General features: G+C 34.4%; 1 protein-coding gene across 1 annotated transcript in view; it reads right to left on the bottom strand.

Moving 5' to 3' along the window:
• LOC107139293 (snake venom 5'-nucleotidase-like) overlaps nt 1–15,115 on the bottom strand; it is a 60,386-nt gene extending 45,271 nt beyond the window's left edge. The window contains exon 1 of the mRNA XM_015482174.2: nt 14,955–15,115. Coding sequence (XP_015337660.1) covers nt 14,955–15,115 — 161 coding nt within the window. The remainder of the gene's footprint in view (nt 1–14,954) is intronic.
• Between the last annotated feature and the right edge of the window lie 7,605 nt (nt 15,116–22,720).

The raw sequence follows: 22,720 nt of genomic DNA, 5'->3' as shown, positions 1-22,720 counted from the left end.
TTCACCACATCAATAGACTTAAAAATAAGAACCATATGATCATCTCGATAGATGCGGAAAAAGCATTCGACAAAGTACAGCATCCCTTTATGTTCAAAACTCTAGAAAAACTAGGGATAACAGGAACATACCTCAATATTGTAAAAGCAATCTATGCTAAGCCTCAGGCTAGCATCATTCTGAATGGAGAAAAACTGAAGGCATTCCCTCTAAAATCTGGAACAAGACAGGGATGCCCTCTCTCTCCACTTCTGTTCAACATAGTTCTCGAAACACTGGCCAGAGCAATTAGACAGACGAAAGAAATTAAAGGCATCAAAATAGGAAAAGAAGAACTTAAATTATCACTATTTGCAGATGATATGATTCTATACCTAGCAGACCCAAAAGGCTCTACAAAGAAACTATTAGAGCTAATAAATGAATTCAGCAAAGTGGCAGGATATAAAATCAACACGCATAAATCAAAGGCATTCCTGTATATCAGCGACAAATCCTCTGAAATGGAAATGAGGACAACCACTCCATTCACAATATCTTCAAAAAAAATAAAATACTTGGGAATCAACCTAACAAAAGAGGTGAAAGACTTATACAATGAAAACTACAGAACCCTAAAGAGAGAAATAGAAGAAGATCTTAGAAGATGGAAAAATATACCCTGTTCATGGATAGGCAGAACTAACATCATCAAAATGGCGATATTACCAAAAGTTCTCTATAGGTTTAATGCAATGCCAATCAAAATCCCAACGGCATTTCTTGTAGAAATAGAGAAAGCAATCATGAAATTCATATGGAAAAATAAAAGACCCAGAATAGCAAAAACAATGCTAAGCAGGAAGTGTGAATCAGGCGGTATAGCGATACCAGACTTCAAACTATACTACAGAGCAATAGTAACAAAAACAGCATGGTACTGGTACCAAAACAGGCGGGTGGACCAATGGTACAGAATAGAGGACACAGAAACCAATCCACAAAACTACAACTATCTTATATTTGATAAAGGGGCTAAAAGCATGCAATGGAGGAAGGATAGCATCTTCAACAAATGGTGCTGGGAAAACTGGAAATCCATATGCAACAAAATGAAACTGAATCCCTTTCTCTCGCCATGCACAAAAGTTAATTCAAAATGGATCAAGGAGCTTGATATCAAATCAGAGACACGCCGTCTGATAGAAGAAAAAGTTGGCTACGATCTACATACTGTGGGGTCGGGCTCCAAATTCCTCAATAGGACACCCATAGCACAAAAGTTAATAACTAGAATCAACAAATGGGACTTACTCAAACTAAAAAGTTTTTTCTCAGCAAAAGAAACAATAAGAGAGGTAAATAGGGAGCCTACACCCTGGGAACAAATCTTTACTCCTCACACTTCAGATAGAGCCCTAATATCCAGAGTATACAAAGAACTCAAAAAATTAGACAATAAGAGAACAAACAACCCAATCAACAAATGGGCCAAGGACCTGAACAGACACTTCTCAGAGGAGGACATACAGTCAATCAACAAGTACATGAAAAAATGCTCACCATCTCTAGCTGTCAGAGAAATGCAAATCAAAACCACCCTAAGATACCATCTCACTCCAGTAAGATTGGCAGCCATTATGAAGTCAAACAACAACAAGTGCTGGCGAGGATGTGGGGAAAAGGGTACACTTGTACATTGCTGGTGGGACTGCAAATTGGTGCAGCCAATTTGGAAAGCAGTATGGAGATTTCTTGGAAAGCTGGGAATGGAGCCACCATTTGACCCAGCTATTCCCCTTCTTGGTCTATTCCCTAAAGACCTAAAAAGAGCATGCTACAGGGACACTGCTACATCGATGTTCATAGCAGCACAATTCACAATAGCAAGACTGTGGAACCAACCTAGATGCCCTTCAATAGACGAATGGATAAAAAAAATGTGGCATTTATACACAATGGAGTATTACTCTGCATTAAAAAATGACAAAATCATAGAATTTACAGGGAAATGGATGGCATTAGAGCAGATTATGCTAAGTGAAGCTAGCCAATCCCTAAAAAACAAATGCCAAATGTCTTCTTTGATATAAGGAGAGTAACTAAGAACAGAGTAGGGACGAAGAGCAGGAGAAGAAGATTAACATTTAACAGGGATGAGAGGTGGGAGGGAAAGGGAGAGAGAAGGGAAATTGCATGGTAATAGAAGGAGACCCTCAGGGTTATACAGTGGAGGAGGTAGAGAGAGAGGAGGGGAGGGGAGGGGAGAGGTGGGGAGGGGGGAGGGTGGAGGATGGGAAAGGCAGCGGAGCACAACAGACACTAGGATGGCAATTTGTAAATCAATGGATGTGTAACTGATGTGATTCTGCAATCTGTGTATGGGGTGAAGGTGGGAGTTCATAACCCACTTGAATCAAAGTGTCAAATATGATATGTCAAGAAATTTGTAATGTTTTGAACAACCCACAATAAAAAATTAAAAAAAAAAATCAATAATGGGATGGCATCAAACTAAAAAACTTCTTCACAGCAAAGGAATCAAGAACATGAACAGAGACTCTACAGAATTGGAGAATATCTATCACCTGCACCTCAGATACAGCATTAATCTCCAGGATATATAAAGAACTCAAAAAACTTAACACCAAAAACACAAATAACCCAATCTATAAATGGGCATAGGAACTGAACAGGGACTTCACAGAAGAAACATGAATAGTCAAAAAATATGAAAAATGTTCAACATCTCTAGAAATTAAAGAAATGCAAATTAAAACTACACTAAGATTTCATCTTACTCCAGTCAGAATAGCAATTACAAACAATATAAGTAACAATAAACGTTGGTGAGGATGTGGGGGAAAAGCTTCACTCATACATTGCTGGTAGGAGTGCAGATTGGTACAACCACTCTGGAAAGCAGTATGGAGATTCCTCAGAAAACTTGGAATGGAACCACAATTTGACCTGGTTATTCCACTCTTCAGCTTATACCCAAAGGACTTGAAACCAGCATACTACAGTGACACAGCCATATCAACGTTTATAGCAGCTCAATTCACAATAGCCATGCTATGGAACCAACCTAGATGCCCTTTAACAGATAAATGGATAAAGAAAATGTGGTAAGTACACACAATGAAATACTATTCGGCCATAAAGAAGATTGAAATCATGGCATTTGCTAGTAAATGGATGGAGCTGGAGAATATCATACTAAGTGAAATAAGCCACTCCCCAAAACCAAAGGTCAAAGGTTCTCTCTGATATGTAGATGTGAACCCAAATAAGGGAGGATAAGGAGAGGAAGTATAGAAATTCATGAGATTAGATTAAGGGGAATGAAGGAAAGTGAGGAAGTATGAAAATAGGAAAGACAATATAATGAATCGGACATAACTTTCTTATGCTCATATATGAATACACAACCAGTGTAACTCCACATCATGTTCAACAACGGGTTCAAAATTATAATGTGTTGCACCCCATGTATTATAATATGTCAAAATACACACTTCTATCATATGTATTTAAAAACAAAAAATAAAAAGAATGAAGGAATAAGAATTTAAAAATCAACAAAAGAAAAACTATGTGCAAAAGAGATGCATTTGAAATATAATTCTATCAAAAGTTGAAAAATTGTAAATAATATACTATATAAACACTAACCAAAAGAACACTGATATAGATATATAAATATAAGGAAAAGATAGAACTTAAGAAATATTACTGCAAGTACTACTACAGATTAAAAGGTATACTATTTTTAGCTATTAAAGTGTTTATTCAGAAGAAAAATATAAAATACATTTGTATGCACTCAATAACACTGCCTCAAGAAGGATAAAACAAAAGTTGACAAAAATAAAAGGAAAAAATGAAGAAATTCATTGTCTTGTCAATTTAAAAAAATACTTTTCTCAGTGTCTGATAGAATAACCAAATGAAAAATCTGATAAAGATACAAAATATTTGAAAAACATGATTAACCAACTTGACAAAATTCACATACAGAAGACTATACACAATAACACAATATGCCTGTTTGAGGGAATATGAATTTTTTAAAAAAATATGCTAGATCTAATAAGTATTCAAGTTCTATAACATAAAGAATATTCTCCCTTACCTTAATGAAATTAAAGAAGCACTCAATAACAAAAGATAAGTAGAAAAGTTCTATATATTTAGAAATTAGGCAACACAAATCTAAGTAAGTTATGGGTCTAATTAAAAAATCACACTGGAATTCTGCAATGAATAATAATGGAAATACAACACCTTACAGCTTGTGAAATAGAGCTAATATGGTATTAGTAATTTATAGTTCAACATGCATATACTAGAAAAGCAGAAAAATTTTTAAATATGTAATCAAGTTTCAACTTCCAGGCAAGTTAGAAAACAAATACCAAATTAAGCTGAAATAAAGTAGAAAAAAAGAGTGAAAATAAAAATACAATAATTAAAAAGTCAATCAAGCTAGAATTTCATTCATAGAAAAAAATTCATAAAATAAATATGTTATAGAAAAACTGAGAAAAATTAAATTATCAATAACAGAAATAAAAAAAATTAATACAGATTCTATAAATTTTAAGATGATAAAAAAGAAAATATTAAAAATACCCCTGGTAGGGGGCTAAGAATATATCTTGGTGGTAGAGTGTCTTCCTGGCATGCAGGAGGCCCTGAGTTCTATATCAGCATCACACACACACACACACACACACACACACACACAAACACACACACACCCCACCCCTCCTGTCAATTATTTGGAAAATTCACACAAAACAAATTCCTTGAAAAATATAACAAAACCAACACAAAGTTGTAAAAAATCTGAATTTTCCTGTCTATTAAAGAAACTGAAACCTTAATTTAGAACTTTTCAGCAATAACAAAACTCCAGTCCTACATCTCCACTGGAGAATTCTTCCAAGCACTTTTAAGAGGAAAATCTATTATTCTTAAATAAATTCTTCCAGAGAAGAGAAAAGGAGTAAGATTTTCCAACTAATTTTATAAGGTCAGAATCATCTTGATACCAAAGCCTGAAAAACATAAGATTATAAGAAAATATCACTTATGAACACAGTCACATAATTCTTAAACAAAATGTTAGCAGACTGTATTAAGTAATATGTAAGAAGAGTAAGACATTATAACCAAGTAGGGTTTATTCCAGGGATGCAAGGATAGTTTAACATAAAAACAAAACATAAGTATTACATTAAGGATAAAAATCATTGATTTTCCTGCACCTATCTAAAAAAGATACAAAAAAAGTATCGAATTTCAATATCGATTCCTGGGAAAAAATAATCATCAAACTAGGAATATGAATGTTTTAGGTAGAAAATCTTTTTTTTAGAAATTCACTACATAAATTTCAACATAAAATTTATATGTAAGTGCAAAAGTTCTAGAATAGAGAAGCAAATATTGAATAACAAGTAAACTAAAGGACTTACTCAGTTGAGCATCAAGACTTACTTTAATAAAGCTATGGTAATTAAGATAGTAAAGTATTATCTTAGATGAAAGAGAACAAAGTAGTCACACACATAGTCACTTGATTTGCTACAGAAACACTTCTTTTCAGTGTGGGAAAAGACAGCTTTTTCAATTAACAAGACTAGATCTAAATATACAAATAGTGCAAGTATACACATATAAATATAATTATTAAAAATATATGCTACAAGAGCAAAATTTTACCCCTAACTCAACCACACATAAATATTATTTCAAGGTGGATCACAAATCTAATCTAAGAACCAAAATAATAAATTATTTAGAAGAAACTATAGAACATCATCTTCATAATTTTGGAGCAAAGACTTCTTAAGATGAGAAAAACACAAATCACAAAAGAATGTATTGATAAATTTAGTTTAAATTAATAAAATGTATTTATCAAAATACACCATTAGAATAGTAAAAAGGCAAATACTGACTACAGAATATATCTTTAAAGCACATTCAACAATAGAATAATATCCAAAATATATTAACTACTCTTACAAATCAATTTTTAAAAAGGCAGGCAACTATATTTTTTAAAAATTTTAAGCCTTAACTAAAGAACAAATGTAACTGGCCAATAAACATGAGAAAAAAAATGCTCAATATCATCACTTAACAAGAAATGCAAATTAAGCCCACATGGTATATCTATACATATAACTATACACCTAGCGCAATGGTAAAATTAAAAACACAATACAAAATGGCAAGAATACAAAGCAATTAAAACTCTCATACATTTCTGATGGACACATAAGTTGGTAAAACTATTTTGGGAAGATGTTTGGCAGCACCTACTAAAACTATACATATGTCTGTATGTGACATTAAAATTCCACTCCTGGGCATACACCCAACAGAAATGAATTCAGTCCACCAAATTATTATACAAGAATGCTGATGGTAGTGATTTCATAAAAGCAAATGTAAGAAAACAATCTAAATGCCCTTAAACATTACAATAGATAAATTGTGCTGTATTCACAGTTAGAATACAACTCAACAATAAAAGGAACAAATTATTGTTACATACAATATGGATGAATCTCAATGCTAAGCAAAAGCAGCCAAACACAAATGATGCATGCTGTACAATCTTAAGGGGTAGAGAAAAGATAGTAGGGACTGGAAAGGGCATGAAGAAGTCATGTACTGTGCTGGAAATACATGATTACATTAATAAAAATTAAGTAAGCTCTACCCTTAAGATTTGTATTCTTCAGTATACTAAATACCTCCCTTTTTTAAATATTGGAAAATAATACATATGCACTATACAAGACAGTAAAGAAAAAATTATTAGTACAAAAATTGACCAGTACAGGAGTTCAGATGACCCTAAGGACAGCTATATTTAAGATGGACAGTAAAAGGATTTGGTCCAAATCTCAGGAATCATCTAAGTAAAAAAGAATAAAAATATGAGCGAGATTATAAAATTTAAAAATACAAGCCATATGTGATGATTAGTGTTAAGTATTCCAGCAGTTCCTAAAGTATTTCTTCAAACCAGAAGCAATCAATATCACTTGGAAACAATGGAAATTCAAATTCTTATGCCCCCTTCTCAGATGCTAGGTTCAGGCACAGAAATGTGTTTTAAAAATCCCTCTGGGAAATTCTAATACATGCAAAATTTGAGAACCAATGTTATAAAATAAAGTAAAAAAGAAAAAAATCTATAAAAATAGGTCATAATTACAGTTTTACTCTTTGGAAAGGCCATGTAAATTATTTGGGATAAGGTTAATATATTAAATGAGAGATCAAAGTTATGAGAAAGAGGTGTTCTGGAGAAAAGCTGATGAGTTTGATTTTAGACACAGAATATACTATTCAAGGAAACATCAAAGTGGGTTTTCTCAACAGGCAGGCAAAAATATAGGACTGAAAAGAGGTTAAGGCTAGATTATAAATCTAGGAATAGAATATGTGAAGTTGTTAATGCCAGAATTTACAAATGGCAATACACTACTAGGTCTTAGAGAAACAAACTTAATAGAAATAGACCTTGCCACTGCAAATTTACAATCTAAATTAGAAGTTCTCAAATTTTTCAGTCAAGAACCTTTACATACTTTAAAAAATAATTAAGAAACCAAAAAGCCTTTTTATATGGGTGATAGCTGCTATTACTTATCATATCAGAAAATAAATCTCAGAAATAAATATATATATATATATATATATATATATATATATATATATATATATATATATATATATATATNTATATATATATATATATATATATATATATATATATATATATATATATATACTTGTTAATGTTCATATCTATAAATCCAGCATCTCTCCCTCTCCATAAGGTCCATTTTCAATACAGCAGAATGATACTTTTAAAATCTGATAGTTTATATCATTCCTCTACTCATAACTTCCCGTGGATTCCCAGTTTATTTAAGTTGAAAACCAAAATTGTCAATATGACAATACATCTATGATGTGATTTCTGCTAAATCTGTGATCTCATCTTCCACTAATATCCCTTTGCTTTCTCAGCTCCAGCCAGTTGCCTCCTGATGGTCATGAAACCGAATAAGCACATTTTCATCTCAGAACCTTTGCTCTTGCAATTTCTTCAACCTGTAACACTCCTCATAGACAACCAAATGTCTCATAGTACCTCATTTTACTCACATTTCACCTCAAGTGACACCCAATCCATGAGATCCCATCATATTAACATTTTTATAAAATAGGAGCCATCCCCAATTTCAAATTCATACTTCCTATTCTGTTTATCCTGTATTATTTCCATTTATTACCATCTGATAAAATACATGCTTTCTTCTTTTATCTTACTCCCAACTAAAACACAAGCACTTATCAGGGCTGGATTTTTTCTCTTCTGTTCCCTGCTATATCATCACTGCCTAAAACATTCCCTATATGGTTCATTTTATTGAGTTATATTATTAATAACTCCGACACCAGGTATTCCATACCTGATAAATGGTATACTTTCAATGAATATTTGTTGAACCAAATAAATATTAAATAAATCTCTACTTCAGTAAGCACAGAAGTGAGCAATGGAACTGAAGACTAACTTTCAGACACACAAACATCTAAGGAAGAGAAGTCATGACATCTTGCTAATCTTATAACCAAAGTCAAAATGGTCCAGAGATTCCATCAATCTAAATACACACAAATTCTTTCTGCAACTTCTTAGTTACAATTATGAACAGAATATTCCCAGAAAAGCCACAGCACAAGAATATTCATTAAATGAGTTCTAATTTCTTTTTATCATCAGAATAGTCCAGAAATCATATGAGTACTTTCATTTGTTCCTTCAAAGGCAGTCACTAATGTGGTCTATTTTCTAGTATCTCAGTATGGTCTCCAAGTTTCATACCTCTGATACCAAAGATATTGCTGATCCAAATCTCTTGAACTCTACCAAAGACACTAACATTTTCCTCAGTATAAGAAATATGTATATGAATAGTAGGTTTAATAAAAGGCACGAGATGAAATAAAACTACTAAGAGCTTGTACTGAACTGCACAACACATACAAAGAATGTATTTCCCAAATCCAATTCTGCTGTCAGACGTATATTGTTTTTAAGCCCTCAAAAGTCAATCCATGGTTTTTCTTTAGGCTTCCATAAAAATTGAAAGGAAATTAATAACATCCATTTTCTGAGAAACAGCTTTTTAGTTTGAATCCATCCCATTGATTGATTCTTGATTTTACTTCTTGTGCTTTAGAAGTCTTTAAAAAGTCGGAACATAAGCGGACATGAAGGTGATTTGGGTGTACTTTATTTTCTGTGAGGCTCGGTCTCTGTTTTAATGCCCAAGTCTTTGATCCACTTTGAGTTGACTTTTGTGGGGGGTGAGAGAGGGAGGTTTAATTTCATTTTGCTACACACAGATTTCCAGTTTTCTCAGCACCACTTGTTGAATAGGGAATTTTTTTCTCCAACGTATGTTTTCAGCACCTTTGTCTGGCATGAGATAAACATATTTATGTGGTGTTGTCTCTGTGTCTTCTATTGTGTACCATTGGTCTACATGTCTATTTTGGTGTCAATACCATGCCGTTTTTGTTACTATTGCTCTGTAGTATAGTTTAAAGTTTGGTAGGGATGTCTCCTGCTTCATTATTCTTGCTAAGAATTGCCTTGGCTATTCCGGGTCTCTTATGTTTCCACATTAATTTTATGATTGCTTCTTCTAGCTCTACGAAGAATGTCATTGAAATTTTAATAGGAATTTATCAAATTTCTATAAAAGTTTTGGGATGGCCATTTGGGCAATATCCAAGAGCATGGGAGGTCTTTCCATCTTCTAAGGTTTTTTACAATTTCTTTGTTTAGTGTTCTATAGTTTTCATTGTAGAGGTCTTTCACATCATTTGTTAGATGGATTCCCATGTTTTTTTTTTTTTTTTTGAGGTTATTGTGAATTGGGTAGCTTTCCTAATTTATCTATGCAACAAAGGAAACACTAAATAACATAAAGAGACAGCCTACAAAACAGGAAAAAATCTGCATCTCCATCTGCACCTCAGAAAGAGCTTTAATCTCCAGGATATATAAAGAAATGCAAATCAAAACTAAGATTTCATCTCACTGCTGTCAGAATAGTAATCATCAAGAATACAGGCAACAATAAATGTTGGCAAGGATGTGGTGGAAAAGGTACACTCATACATAGATGGTGGAACTTCAAATTGGTGAAAGCACTATAGAAAACAGTGTGGAGATTCCTCAGAAAATTGGAAATGGAACCACTATTTGACCCAGCTATCCCACTCCCTGGTTTATACCCAAAGGACTTAAAATTAGCATACTATAGTGACGCAGCCACATCAATGTTTATAGCAGTTCAATTCACAATAGGTAGACTATGGAACCAACCTAGGTGTCCTTCAATAGATGAATGGATAAAAAAAATGTGGTATATATTCTCAATGGAATATTACTCAGCTTTAAAGAGGAGTGAAATTATGGCATTTGCCAGTAAATGGTTGGAAGTAGAGAATATCATGCTAAGTGAAATAAGCCAATCCCACAAAACCAAAAGCCAAATGTTTTCTCTAATATGCAGATGCTAATTCACAAAAAGGCAAAGGGCACTAGGGAAGAATAGTGTTACCTTAGATTAGGTAAAGGTAAGTGATGGGAGGGGAGAGCAGGGGATGTGGGGATAGGAGACAGTAGAATGAAACATGTATGTATATACATGACTACATGACCAATATGATTCTGCAACATACATACTCTGAAAAATGAGAAATTATATGCCACCTATGTATGATGTATCAGAGTACATAAATGCATTCTACTGTCATGTATAACTAATTAAAACAAATTAAAATTTAAAAAAAAACTAAAAAAACTATAAACACCAAAAAAACAAACAACCAATCAACATATGGGCTAATACTGAACAGACATCACAGAAGAAATACAATCAATCAACACATGATAAAATGTTCATCTCTCGCAATTAGAGAAATGCAAATCAAAATTAATCTAAGATTTCATCTCACTCCAGTCAGAATGGCAATTATCAACAATATAAGTAATAATAAGTATTGGCAAGGATGTGGAGGAAAAGTTTCAAATTGGTACAACTGCAAATTGGTACAACCACTATGGAACAAACCAAGTTTTCCTCAGAAAACTTGGAATGGAACCACCATTTGACCCAGATATCCCACTTCTCAGTTTATACCCAAAGGACTTAAAATCAACATACTACAGTGATATAACCACACTCGTGTTTATAGCAATTCAACTCACAATAGCTAAACTATGGAACCAACCTAAATGCCCTTCAATATATGAATGGATAAGGAAAATGTAGTATATAGACACAATGGAATATTACTCAGCCTTAAAGAAGAATGAAATTATGGCATTTTCAGGCAAATGGATGGATCTGGAGAATATCACGGTAAACAAAATTAGCCAAACCCAAAAACCAGAGGCTGAATGTCTTCTCGATAAGTGGATGTTGATCCATAAAGGCGGGTGGTAAGGAAGGAACTTTGAATTGGACAGAGAGGAGTGAGGAGAGGGAAGCGGGTGTAGGGGATGGGAAGGACAATGGAATGAGATGGACATCATTATCCTATATACATGTATGATTACACTACCAGTGTGACTCTGCACCATACACAGCTAGAGGAATGACAAGTTGTGCTTCATCTGTGTACAACTGTCAAAATGCATTCTACTCTCATGTATAACTAATTAGAACAAATTAAAAAATAAAAAATTAATGACATTCATGAATGTCACTAGAATATTTATTAGAGGTTAAATTATGTTCCCAAAAATATTATGGTGAAGTCTTAATCCCCAGTATCTATAAGTATAATGGAACCTCATTTGGAAACAGATTCTTTGCAGATATAATTAAGATAACATGAGATGATTAGGGTGGACCCTGATTCAATGACTAGTTTCTTTACAGGACAAGGGAAATCTGGGCACAGATACATAGAGGGAGAATACCATGTGAAGACAGACTAGAGACTGGAGTAATATATTTGTAATCCAAGGAATACCAAGGATTCCTGGCCTTTGCCAGAAAGTAGGTGGAAGCATGGAACAGATTCTACCACAAAGCCCTTAAAGAAACCAATTCTTCCAACACCTTGATTTCAGATTTCCAGTATCCAAAGCTTCGAGAGAGAGAGGAAAAAAAAAAACTTTTATTATTGAAGCAACCCATTTTGTGGTATTTTGCTACATCAATCCTAGGAAACTAATGCAATATTGATATAAATAAATGGATAAATAAAAATAAGGAAAACACAAATCTTCCATTAAGAAGTTCTACAAATAATTTGAAGTTGATATTTCACCCGTTAGGTTAGAAAGCATTAACTCCCCATTTCTTAAATGTGAGCTGCACATAGTCACTCCTTACAAGTACAGTACGAAAATTCTGAGGGGAAAGAGTAGTTTTAGAGTAGCGAAACCTGACAAAGATCAATACTGACAATGATAAATCATGTTGGTAATATGTACCCCTGGGAAAAAAATTATGAAAATGTGACTTTATTTCTATGTTCTATGGTATAATCTTAAGCAAAATACCAGACAAATCTCAAATAAATGATATACTACAAAACACCTCACAAGTACTCCTCAAAATTGTCAAAGTTATTATAAACAAAGAGGTTTAATAAAACTGCCACAGCCAAAAACAGCCCAAGGAGTCAGGAACAACAAATGTAATGTGGTATCCTGTATGGGATCCTAAAACACAAAAAGAACATCATGAAAAATTGCAGATATGAGAATGAAGTATGGATATTGGTTAGTAACAACTATCAAGTTTGATTCACTAATTGTAACAAATAACACTAATGTACTCATGTAAAATGTAAGTAATGGGGAACATGCAAAATTTTGTACTATGTTCATAATTTTTGTGAAAATCTAAAATAGCTTAAAACATTTATAAAAAATAAATGACCAACAATAAATAGAATTCAGTTCATTAACCACCACCACCATGGTCAGATTAAATTAAAAACTCACATTCAGTACCATTTTATCAGTTCAGTTGTACCAGCATGTCCCATCCTCCTCCACTAAAAAGTAGTACCCACTTTGTACCAGACATTAATGTGGGTACTGAGAAAAACAAGATGATAAAAACAAAGTTCCGGCTGAGTAGTTCACATTCTGATATAAATTCATAAATCTTAAAGACCAGGGCATATGCAGTTTCCTACCTGATCCTCAGCATGATTCCAATTATACATCCTATAGTGACTTGGAATGGACAATTTTAACTAAAAACACAAGCAAACTGTAAGCACTGGTGAAGGAAGAAACTAGCCTACCCCTATGAAGGAACAATCAGTAGGCCTCTAAATGGCTTGTACTACAACAAATGAACTTCTCCACAGAGAAGATGTAGAATTTCAAGAATAGGATTTTCTTCCCAATTCTCAGAAGAGCCACATACATGCAAAAGAACTTGGGGAGGGGGATTAAAATACTGGAAAGATAAATACTACTATTCACTTCTACTTACCTACTCAAAAATTAACATTTATTATTGACTCAAATTAACATTTCCTTTCCAACACCAATTCCCAAAAAACTAGACACTCCTTCAGAAATAGTTTAATGCTCTTGTTACTCAATATTAAACAAAATAATGGTAGATTCCTCCATTTTCTTCTACTTAAACCCTAATGTTTCCCTTTCTGTGTGTATACATGTACATATACACGTTCTTTAACATGTCATTAACTACAAATATGTCTTGTTTATTGTATCTGCTATCTCCCAAATCCATCTGTTCCTTTTAATTCTTACTGCCCAACCTGACTTAATAACTATATTCATACAAAGAGCCTCAGTGATTTCTCCTTTAATAGATTTTCTAACCTTTTATATCCAAAATCCCCCTTATTATTTCCAAAATACCTCTTGGATCATGTTATTAACACCTTTTTGATCATCTACAAAAACCAAGACTAGTTCTCCAATTGCTAACCAAACATTCAACATTTTATATGACCCCATGTTTTATATCCCATCCCATGCTCCTTTAGATTAGTTCCACACTGCCTTACCTTAGCACCCTTTTGATTTCCCCATTTACTCTTTTTCATCTTTGAATTACTGAGAGCAATTAGATGGCATGGAGCCCAACCTCACTTTATAACAAATAAATAAAGGAAAATAAAGTTCAGAGAGAAGGTTTAAGTGACTTGCCTTATATTACCCAAGCAGGAAAAAAAATATCAAACTTATAAAAACCTAGGTTCCCTAAGCTGCAATTCCTAATTGGTCTCACCTAACTCACATTCTACCAGTCTTTAAATTCCTGTCAAATATCGTCCTGTCTTGATCACTCTAGGGCCACTAGTTTGTAGCTGTCTTGGCAAAAGATGAAGGAAAGATATGTTTAAAAAATGTAGGTTCCTGACAATTAGTAGTTAATAGACATCTGGCAATTTTATAATACAGAGAAGGGGGAAATTATTAATTGCTTAGAACAGGCTAAACACTTGATAGCTGCTTTCCATAAATCACCTCAGTTAATCTTGAGGAGAAATAAAACAATTTTCTCTTTACAAACGCTGAAATAGGTTCAATAAGCCCTGCTCCAAGATCACAAAAATAGTGGAAAAGTTGTGTCCAGATCCAGGGTTGGATTAAAAACAAGGGCACTTCCCACAGTGCACATTTCAAGACAGGGTTTCAGATACCAGACCCAGCGTTTTTCACCTTAGCCCTGCTACTACCTGCTGGCTTGGAAACCATCCCATTATTAGCTAGAGCAAGCACGGAGCTGAAGCTCACACAAGAGGGTCTTTGCCAGGGAAGCCCTGCCAGCTTCCAGGCGTTCTTGATGGGTTTCGAAGGCCACATATCCCGCTTAACCCCTCCAGAATCTGATAGGGGAAGATGGCGGCCACACCTAGCAGCGCCTCCTACAGGCTCCTCTGGACTCGGGTCCACGTCATACACGTCGTTGAAATGAAGGATGGTCAAGTCGCAGGGACTGATGTCTCCTGGGCAAGAAGACAGCTCTGGGGACTGAGGCAGTGCCACCAGGGGAGCCTGCTCGGCAGCCTCCATTCCCTAGAGAAAGAAACCACTCCGGCTCTCTCAGCTTCGATGTCCCCTCCACAAAAGGTGTGGGTGCGCCTGCGCAAAAGTAGCACGTGGGTGCAGTGGCGTGCGCGCGCACTACAGCGTGCTTTGCAGCCTTGCGCGGGCCCTCCGCCACCTTGGATCACCGAGGTGGTACGCTGTGGCTCGCGGGCTGTTGAGGACCTAACGGAAACCCAGGTGCCTTTTGTTTCCTCTTTCACAGGATATGGCAAAAGGGGATTCAGACCAGCCGAACTCATGGCACTGGGAGTGTAGTCACAGTTCGTTTCTGTAGAATTTTGTAGTTTCAACATTTTTAACCCTGAGCCTTATAAAGATTCTGACCTCTTGACGGGGACATAGCAGGCTATTTTTCAAGGACTCTTTAAGTATTAAAGCCTTTTCTGCAACTAAATACGTAATTCCTCCAGTGTCTCTGAAAGCTTACTTCTGTTTTCCCAGTCAATTTAAAATAATTAAATATCTTTATACCAGGCACTTGTGCATGGGCCGACTACAAAACAAAATAGACCTGCCTTTAGGGAGACCATACAAGATGATTTCATCTGATTCTTTGCCATATCCTGAGGTCCCCTTTCTGTCTCCACCATAAAATCCCAATGACCTTTCCTTATGTCACTTTTATTTAAAAATCCACGCAGTTCAAGATTTTTCTATTTACCTCATGATTCTTCATCTGTACTTTTCTATCGTCTCTAATATTATGACTCTGAAATACAGTCGTCTGTTGTAATTTGAGCTCTGATATGCTTGTGAGAATAGAGCAGGTCAAAAAATAATGTGCCTGTTGAATTACATTTTACACTCATTATTAAGGACTCATCAAATCTATCCAATAAATAATGTACCCCAGAGAACTGCAACCCCTTGAAATATTGCCAGTTGGTCATTTGCTCAATTGAACTTTGATTAAATGGACACATCTAGAAGAATACAAAGTGCCAAATTTGATAAAATAAGAAAAATAAAACTTGAACAAATAAATGAAATTAAACTGAAGTAATAGCAAAGTTTTCTCCTTCCCCCAAACCAAGAATGTTTAACATGTGAGTTGTACAAAGTTGTTCAGTCTATTTTATAAAATTAGTGCAATTAAGATTCCAAAACCAGATCACAGAAAGGTAAATATATAAACTCATTTTATTTATAACTGTGGGTGTAAAATTTCTTTTAAAATAAGTTCAGTAGTACATTTCAAAATGACATTGTTTAGCATTTATCCCAAGAATATTAACAATGGCTTAACAACAGAAAAATCTGTCAATGTAATATGTGCCATAGTGATATATTGAAATAGAAAACTAAATGATTATGGCAAATAACACAAAAAGTCTGATAAAATTAAGTATTAAAAATTCATAACAATTGAAGAAAATGACTATTTTAGCTTGGTAAACCAACAGTAAAATTCTATATAGTAAACTAACTTTAAGTATGTTCCCTATAGGACCAGGAATAAGACAGGTCTGGCCCCAATCACCACCATGGTTTAACAGATTACTGGACATCTGGAAAATGCTGTAAGAAAAAGAAAAAGGTGAAAGGGGAGAAAGATGCAAGGGGGAAAACAGTGTAACATGCCAAACTGAGTGAATAAATGACAAAAATCACCAAATCACCTTAATAGACACAGAAAAAGTGTTTGACAAAATCCCACAGTCTTCCAAGATTAGAAACTCAACAAATGAGAGAGAAAAAAACTTCCTAGTTGACAAAGGGGCATCTTTGTAAGTTATAGTTATAAAGAAAGCAGTAAGGATGTCTATACTCATCCATTCTATTCAGCATAAAAATGTATGTTCCCAGTTAGTTTATGAGGCAAAAAAGAAAAAAAAAAAAACATCCAAACTTAAATTTGGAGGAGGAAGAGAAAGGGAACTTCATTTTTGTGTGACTTAATTCTGTACGTAAAAAATTCTAAGACACCCCAATACTAAAACAAAAAGGACCAATGATCAGATAGATTCTCAGCAGAGTTCTACCAGACCTTTAAAGATTAATACCAATCGTCCTCAAATTATTCCATGAAATAGAAAAGGAGGGAACTCTGCCAAATTCATTCTGCAAAGCCATTATCATCTTGATACCAAAACTAGACAAAGACACATCAAGGAAAGAAAACTTCAAACCAGTCTTCTTGATGAACATACATGCAAAAATTCTTAATAAAATATTGGCAAACCACATACAAAAGCACATTAAAAATGATAATGCACCATGATCAAATGAGTTTCATCCCAGGTATGCAAGGTTGGTTCAGCACCAACCAATAATAATAAATAAATACCAATCAATAAATGTAATTCACCACATAAATAGACTCAAAGGCAAGGATCACATGATTATCTTAATAGATGCAGTTAAGGCATTTAACAGCACCCATTAATGTTTAAAACACTAGAAAAACCAAGGATAGAAGGAACCTACCTCAACATTGTAAAGGCTATATATGACTAAGTCCAGGTCCACATCATTCTAAATGGAGAAAAATTGAAAGCATTTCCTCTAAAAACTGGAACATGACAGGGGTGCCCACTCCTATCCAACATAGCCCTTGAAACTGTAGCCAGAGCAATTGGGTGAAAAGTGTAATTAAAGGGATACAAACAGGAAAAAAAGAGTTCAAATTATCTGTTGGCCAACAATTTGATCCTATATTTAGAAGACCCAAAAAACTCCACCAGAAGACTTCTGTAACTCATAAATGAATTCATCAAAATAGCAGGATACAAAGTCAACACCCACAGATCAAACACATTCCTATATACCAATGATTAATTGCTGAAAAAGAAATTAGAGGAACTATCCCATTCACAATAGCATCTAAAATAAAATACCTGGGAATCTGTCTAACAAAAGAAGTGAAGGATTTTTACAATGAAAACTATAGAATACTAAAGAAAGAAATTGAAGAAGAACTTAGAAGATGGAAAGACCTCCCATGTTCTTGGATAGGCAGAATTAATTTGTCAAAATGTTCATGGTACCAAAAGTGCTATTCCAATTCAATGCCATTCCCATTAAAATTCCAATGATGTTCTTCACAGAAATAGAAAAAGCCATCGTGAAATTCATTTGGGAAAATAAGAGGCCCAGAATATCCAAAGCTATCCTTGGCCAGAAAAGCAAAGTAGGAGGCATCACAATCCCAGACCTCAAATTATACTACAGAGCTACAATAACAAAAACAGCTTGGTACAGTCATGAGGACCAATGGAATAGAATAGAAGACACAGAGACAAACCTACATAAATACAGGTATCTCATACTAGACAAAGGTGTAAAAAAAATACACTGGAGAAAAGATAGCCTCTTCAACAAATGGTGCTGGCAAAACTGGAAATCCATGTGTAATAGGATGAAATTTTACAATCTATCACCCTGCACAAAACTTAACTCAAAGTGGATCAAAGAGCTAGCAATAAGACCACAAACCCTGCACATACTAGAAGAAAGTGTTGGCCCAACATGGGCATTTTTTGTCAGTAGACAAAGGAAAATGAAGGGAAGGGTGGAGGGATGAGATAGGGAAAGACAGTGGAATGAATCTGACCTAACATTCTTATGTACATATATAAATACACCACAGTGAATCTCATCATCATGGACATCCAAAAGCTGCTAATTTTAAAAAATTGAAAGTAAATAGCAGAAAGATCAATGGAATAGAGGGAAGGGAATGAGGGTTGGAAAGAAGGGATAGGAAGGGGAAGTACTGGGGACTGAATTAGAACAAATTACATCCCATGCTTCTACCATTATGTCAAAATAAATTGTCATGTCTGTCTGAGTTGGGTAGACTGAAACACTCTCTCCTCACAATATTTCTGGAAATCTAAAACTGTTTTAAAATTGCTTATTTTTTAAAGTTAAGAAGGTATTTAATGAAATTCTACTATCAACTTCACAAAATTCAAAGTGGGTCAAAGAGCTAGCAATTAAACCACAAACCCTGCACATACTAGAAGAAAATGTTGGCCCAACACTAACATTTTTGTCAGTAGACAAAGGAAAATGAAGGGAAGGGAGTTGTTCAGCAAAATCATGGGATACAAGATCAATTTACAAAAATCAATCTTATTTTTTTATATTACCAATGACTAATCTGAAAAAGAAATTAGGAATATTCTACTCACAATAACAAAAAAAGAACAAAATACTTAGGAATAAATTTTAAAGGAGGTGCTGCCTCATACAACAAAAATTATAAAACATTGCTAAGAAAAATTAGAGAAGTTTTAAATGAAATAATTTTATTTATGGATTTGAGGACTATATTAAGGTGTCAGTTCTCTTCAAATCTATAAATTTGACACAATCCCTATCAAAATTTCCATGAAGGGTTTTTTGCAGTGAAAAGCTGATTCTAAAATTTATATGGAATAGGAAAGGACTAGAATTGTCAAAAAATGTTAACCAAGATCATTTAGTTTATTGAACATATATTTTCAATTCTATGAAAATATTTATAATAATTGCTTTGAAGTCTTAGTCTCTGCTAAATCAACATTGAGCTCAATTGGAGCCATTTTTCATTAATCCTTATTTTTTCTGAGTGTGGATCTCTTTTTCATCCTGTTTCTTTGCATGTCTAATAATATTTGATTGGAAACTAGACATTATATAATAATATGGTGTCTTTGAGTTCTGTTGTGTTTATCTGGACATTGTTGTTTTGGGTTTTTTTCTTTTTGATAGCTATCAAGGATTTTTTTTTCTTCAGAACATCATTGTTCTTTTGTTTTACTGGATAGTCTACTTGCTTGCATTCAAATTGTGAACGTTGTCTTCCCCTTGTTAGGCAACTACTGATATCTGTGTCCTAATCTTATGAGTTGTAGTTATTGCCTGGCTACTCGTGTATCACAAGTATTGTTGCCTGTATGATATAATCGTCATTCAAGGATTTGGACAGCTCTCCTATTAGAGAGCTTATCCTAGCCTTTCCTGGTTTCCAAGGATTCCACTCCCTCCTTCCCCAGTTTCAACATCTTCTGGCTCAGTCCTCTGACACTTCAAGCCCTTAATTTTTAGCTTTTTCCTGCCTTCATGCTTTTGGGAGAATGCACTCAGTTAAAAAAATAATAATAAAATCAAAACAGGCAGCAAACTAACAGCTCTTGCCCTTTACTTTTTCTCTCTACTTTTCACATCTCTGCCTACTTTTTTTCTGTCTGCCTTGGAATTTACTCCACATGTGAGTAAGTTAGAAATATAGGCAGAGTTTATACTCAGATTTCAAGTCTTGATCTTTGTTATTATCCAAATAAGAATTTTCTCTTTAAAATTCCAAATACTTTTCAGATTCTGAAGTCTGATCTGGCACCTCAAATTGATAAGACTGTGGTTTGCAACTCCAGTTTTCTAACTCGCTAGCATTGGGGTTGGGAGGAACCATCAGGTCAAGCCCTCCTCAGGCCAGTCCGCAACCTTGCAATTCTTACCCCCTCCCATTGCAGTTGTTGGAGAAAATGTTTCCCCTTGATTTCTACTAAGATGCTTTCCAATGTCTTTATTAAATTTTTACATATCCAGTTATAATTACTATCTGTGGTACTATTCACATAACTATTTCATTCCACTTACTAGAAGTTTGCCCTCCTCCCCTTTAAATAGTCCCATGCTTGGAAATTCTTTTAAATTCCAATAGTGATCCTCTTTAAAGGCATTAACTTATATTGCTTTCTTAATCAACAGTAAGAAATATATCTAGATTCCAAATTTGGGCCCTATATCAAAAGAGTAGAGGATGGTCAGTGGGAGCAGTCTGAATGAGTTCAGGAAATTTAAATGATATATAAAGTTCAAAATGAGCATAAAACCAACTTTAAAATGCTCTGTTTTTCACTATTACCATTCACCAGCAATTCTAAGCAACATTAGTGGTTAAGTATTTAACTACTGCCCTCTCTTTTGGTATGCCATTATTGTAGCACATTTTAATTTCATTCCCTCCTGCCCCGTGATTCTGTTTTCTTTCTTTCTTTCTTTTTCTTTCTTTCTTTTTCCTTCTTTCCTTCTTTCTTTCCTTCCTTCCTTCCTTCCTTCTTTCTTCCTTTCCTCCTTCCCTCCCTCCCTCCCTCCCTCCCTCCCTCCTTCCTTCCTTCCTTCCTTCCTTCCTTTCTTTCACTGGGGATTGAACCAGGGTCACTCAACCACTAAGTTATATCCTCAGCCCTTTTTGTATTTTATTTAGAGACAGGATCTCACAGAGTCACTTAGGGCCTCACTAAGTTGCTAAGGCTGGCCTTGAACTTGTGATTCTCCTGCCTCAGCCTCCCAAATAGCTGGGATTACAGGCATTGGCCACTGTGCCCAGCTGATTCTCAGTTTTTCATAACAATATCTGAGATTTGAGTTCTAGATTATTGCTGTGTTGCTATATTTATATCATATAACTTCATTTTCAAAATAAATTAAAAACCAGGTGTACCACTATTGCTCACATCTAGCTTTGTGTGGGCTGTTTTCAGTGCTAACACCCATTCTTTTTTTTCTTGTTCTTTTTAGTTATATGTAACATGAGAATTCATTTTTACAAAATTACAAAGCACAAAATATAATTTGTTCAAAGTCAGTTCCCAGTACTTCCTCCTTCTCTTCCTTTCTCCCTCCCCCTTTTCCTTCCCTCTACTTACCTGATATTTCTCCTATTTACTCATAGATCCCTCCTCCTTTCCCTTCATTCCCCTTCATCTACTCTACTGATCTTTCTTCTACTGTTTTATATCTTCTCCCTTATTTCAGATTAGCTTCCACATATCAGAGAAAACATTCAACCTTTGACTTTTGGGGACAGTTATTTCACTTAGCATGATAGTCTCCAGTTCTATCCATTTTCAAGCAAATGCCATAATGTCATTCTTCATTATGGCTGAGTAATACACCAGTGTGTGTATATACCACATTTTATCCATTCATCTGTCGAAGGGCACCTATATTTGTTTCATAGTTTGGCTATTCACACCCATTCTTTTTACATTCATAGTTCTTTCATTAATGAAGTCTAGAACTTAAGATCTAGATTAATTTTGTGTTGGTTTGTTTTGTTTTATTGCTAGGGATTTAACCCAAGGCCTTGCACCTTCTAGGCTCTCTACCACTAAGCTGCGTCCCCAGCACTAGACTATTTAGATTATCTCTGTTGTGTTATATTTATACCACATATTGGCTCTTTCAAGACTACATCACCCAGTGGACCACAGTAAAATCATATATACCTTTTTTTTATACTGTGTACTCCTGAGATCAATTCCGCTTTAACTATCAATAATTTTTTCAAGAATATATATTATTACCTATAAGAAAATATCTTACTTTCTTATTTATAATACAGCTTAGTAAGAGAAATCCGAGATCAGTATGATTTTTGTTATTTTGGAATCTATTTTTCCTTCGTTTGTGCTTGTGATTTTTTTTCTTTATCCTAACATTTGAGAAGTTTTGCCAACATGTGTGTGAATCTCTTTTCATTTACTTTTACCTGGAATACAATGACTTTTTCTAGTGTACTGTATACAGAGATGAGAGCTTGGAAAGAGTGATATAAAGAAACTACTCCCATTTTAG

Source organism: Marmota marmota, unplaced genomic scaffold (genome assembly GCF_001458135.2).
Source record: "Marmota marmota marmota unplaced genomic scaffold, marMar, whole genome shotgun sequence".
Classification (NCBI taxonomy): Eukaryota; Metazoa; Chordata; class Mammalia; order Rodentia; family Sciuridae; genus Marmota; species Marmota marmota.
This window is presented reverse-complemented; position numbering and strand designations above follow the sequence as displayed.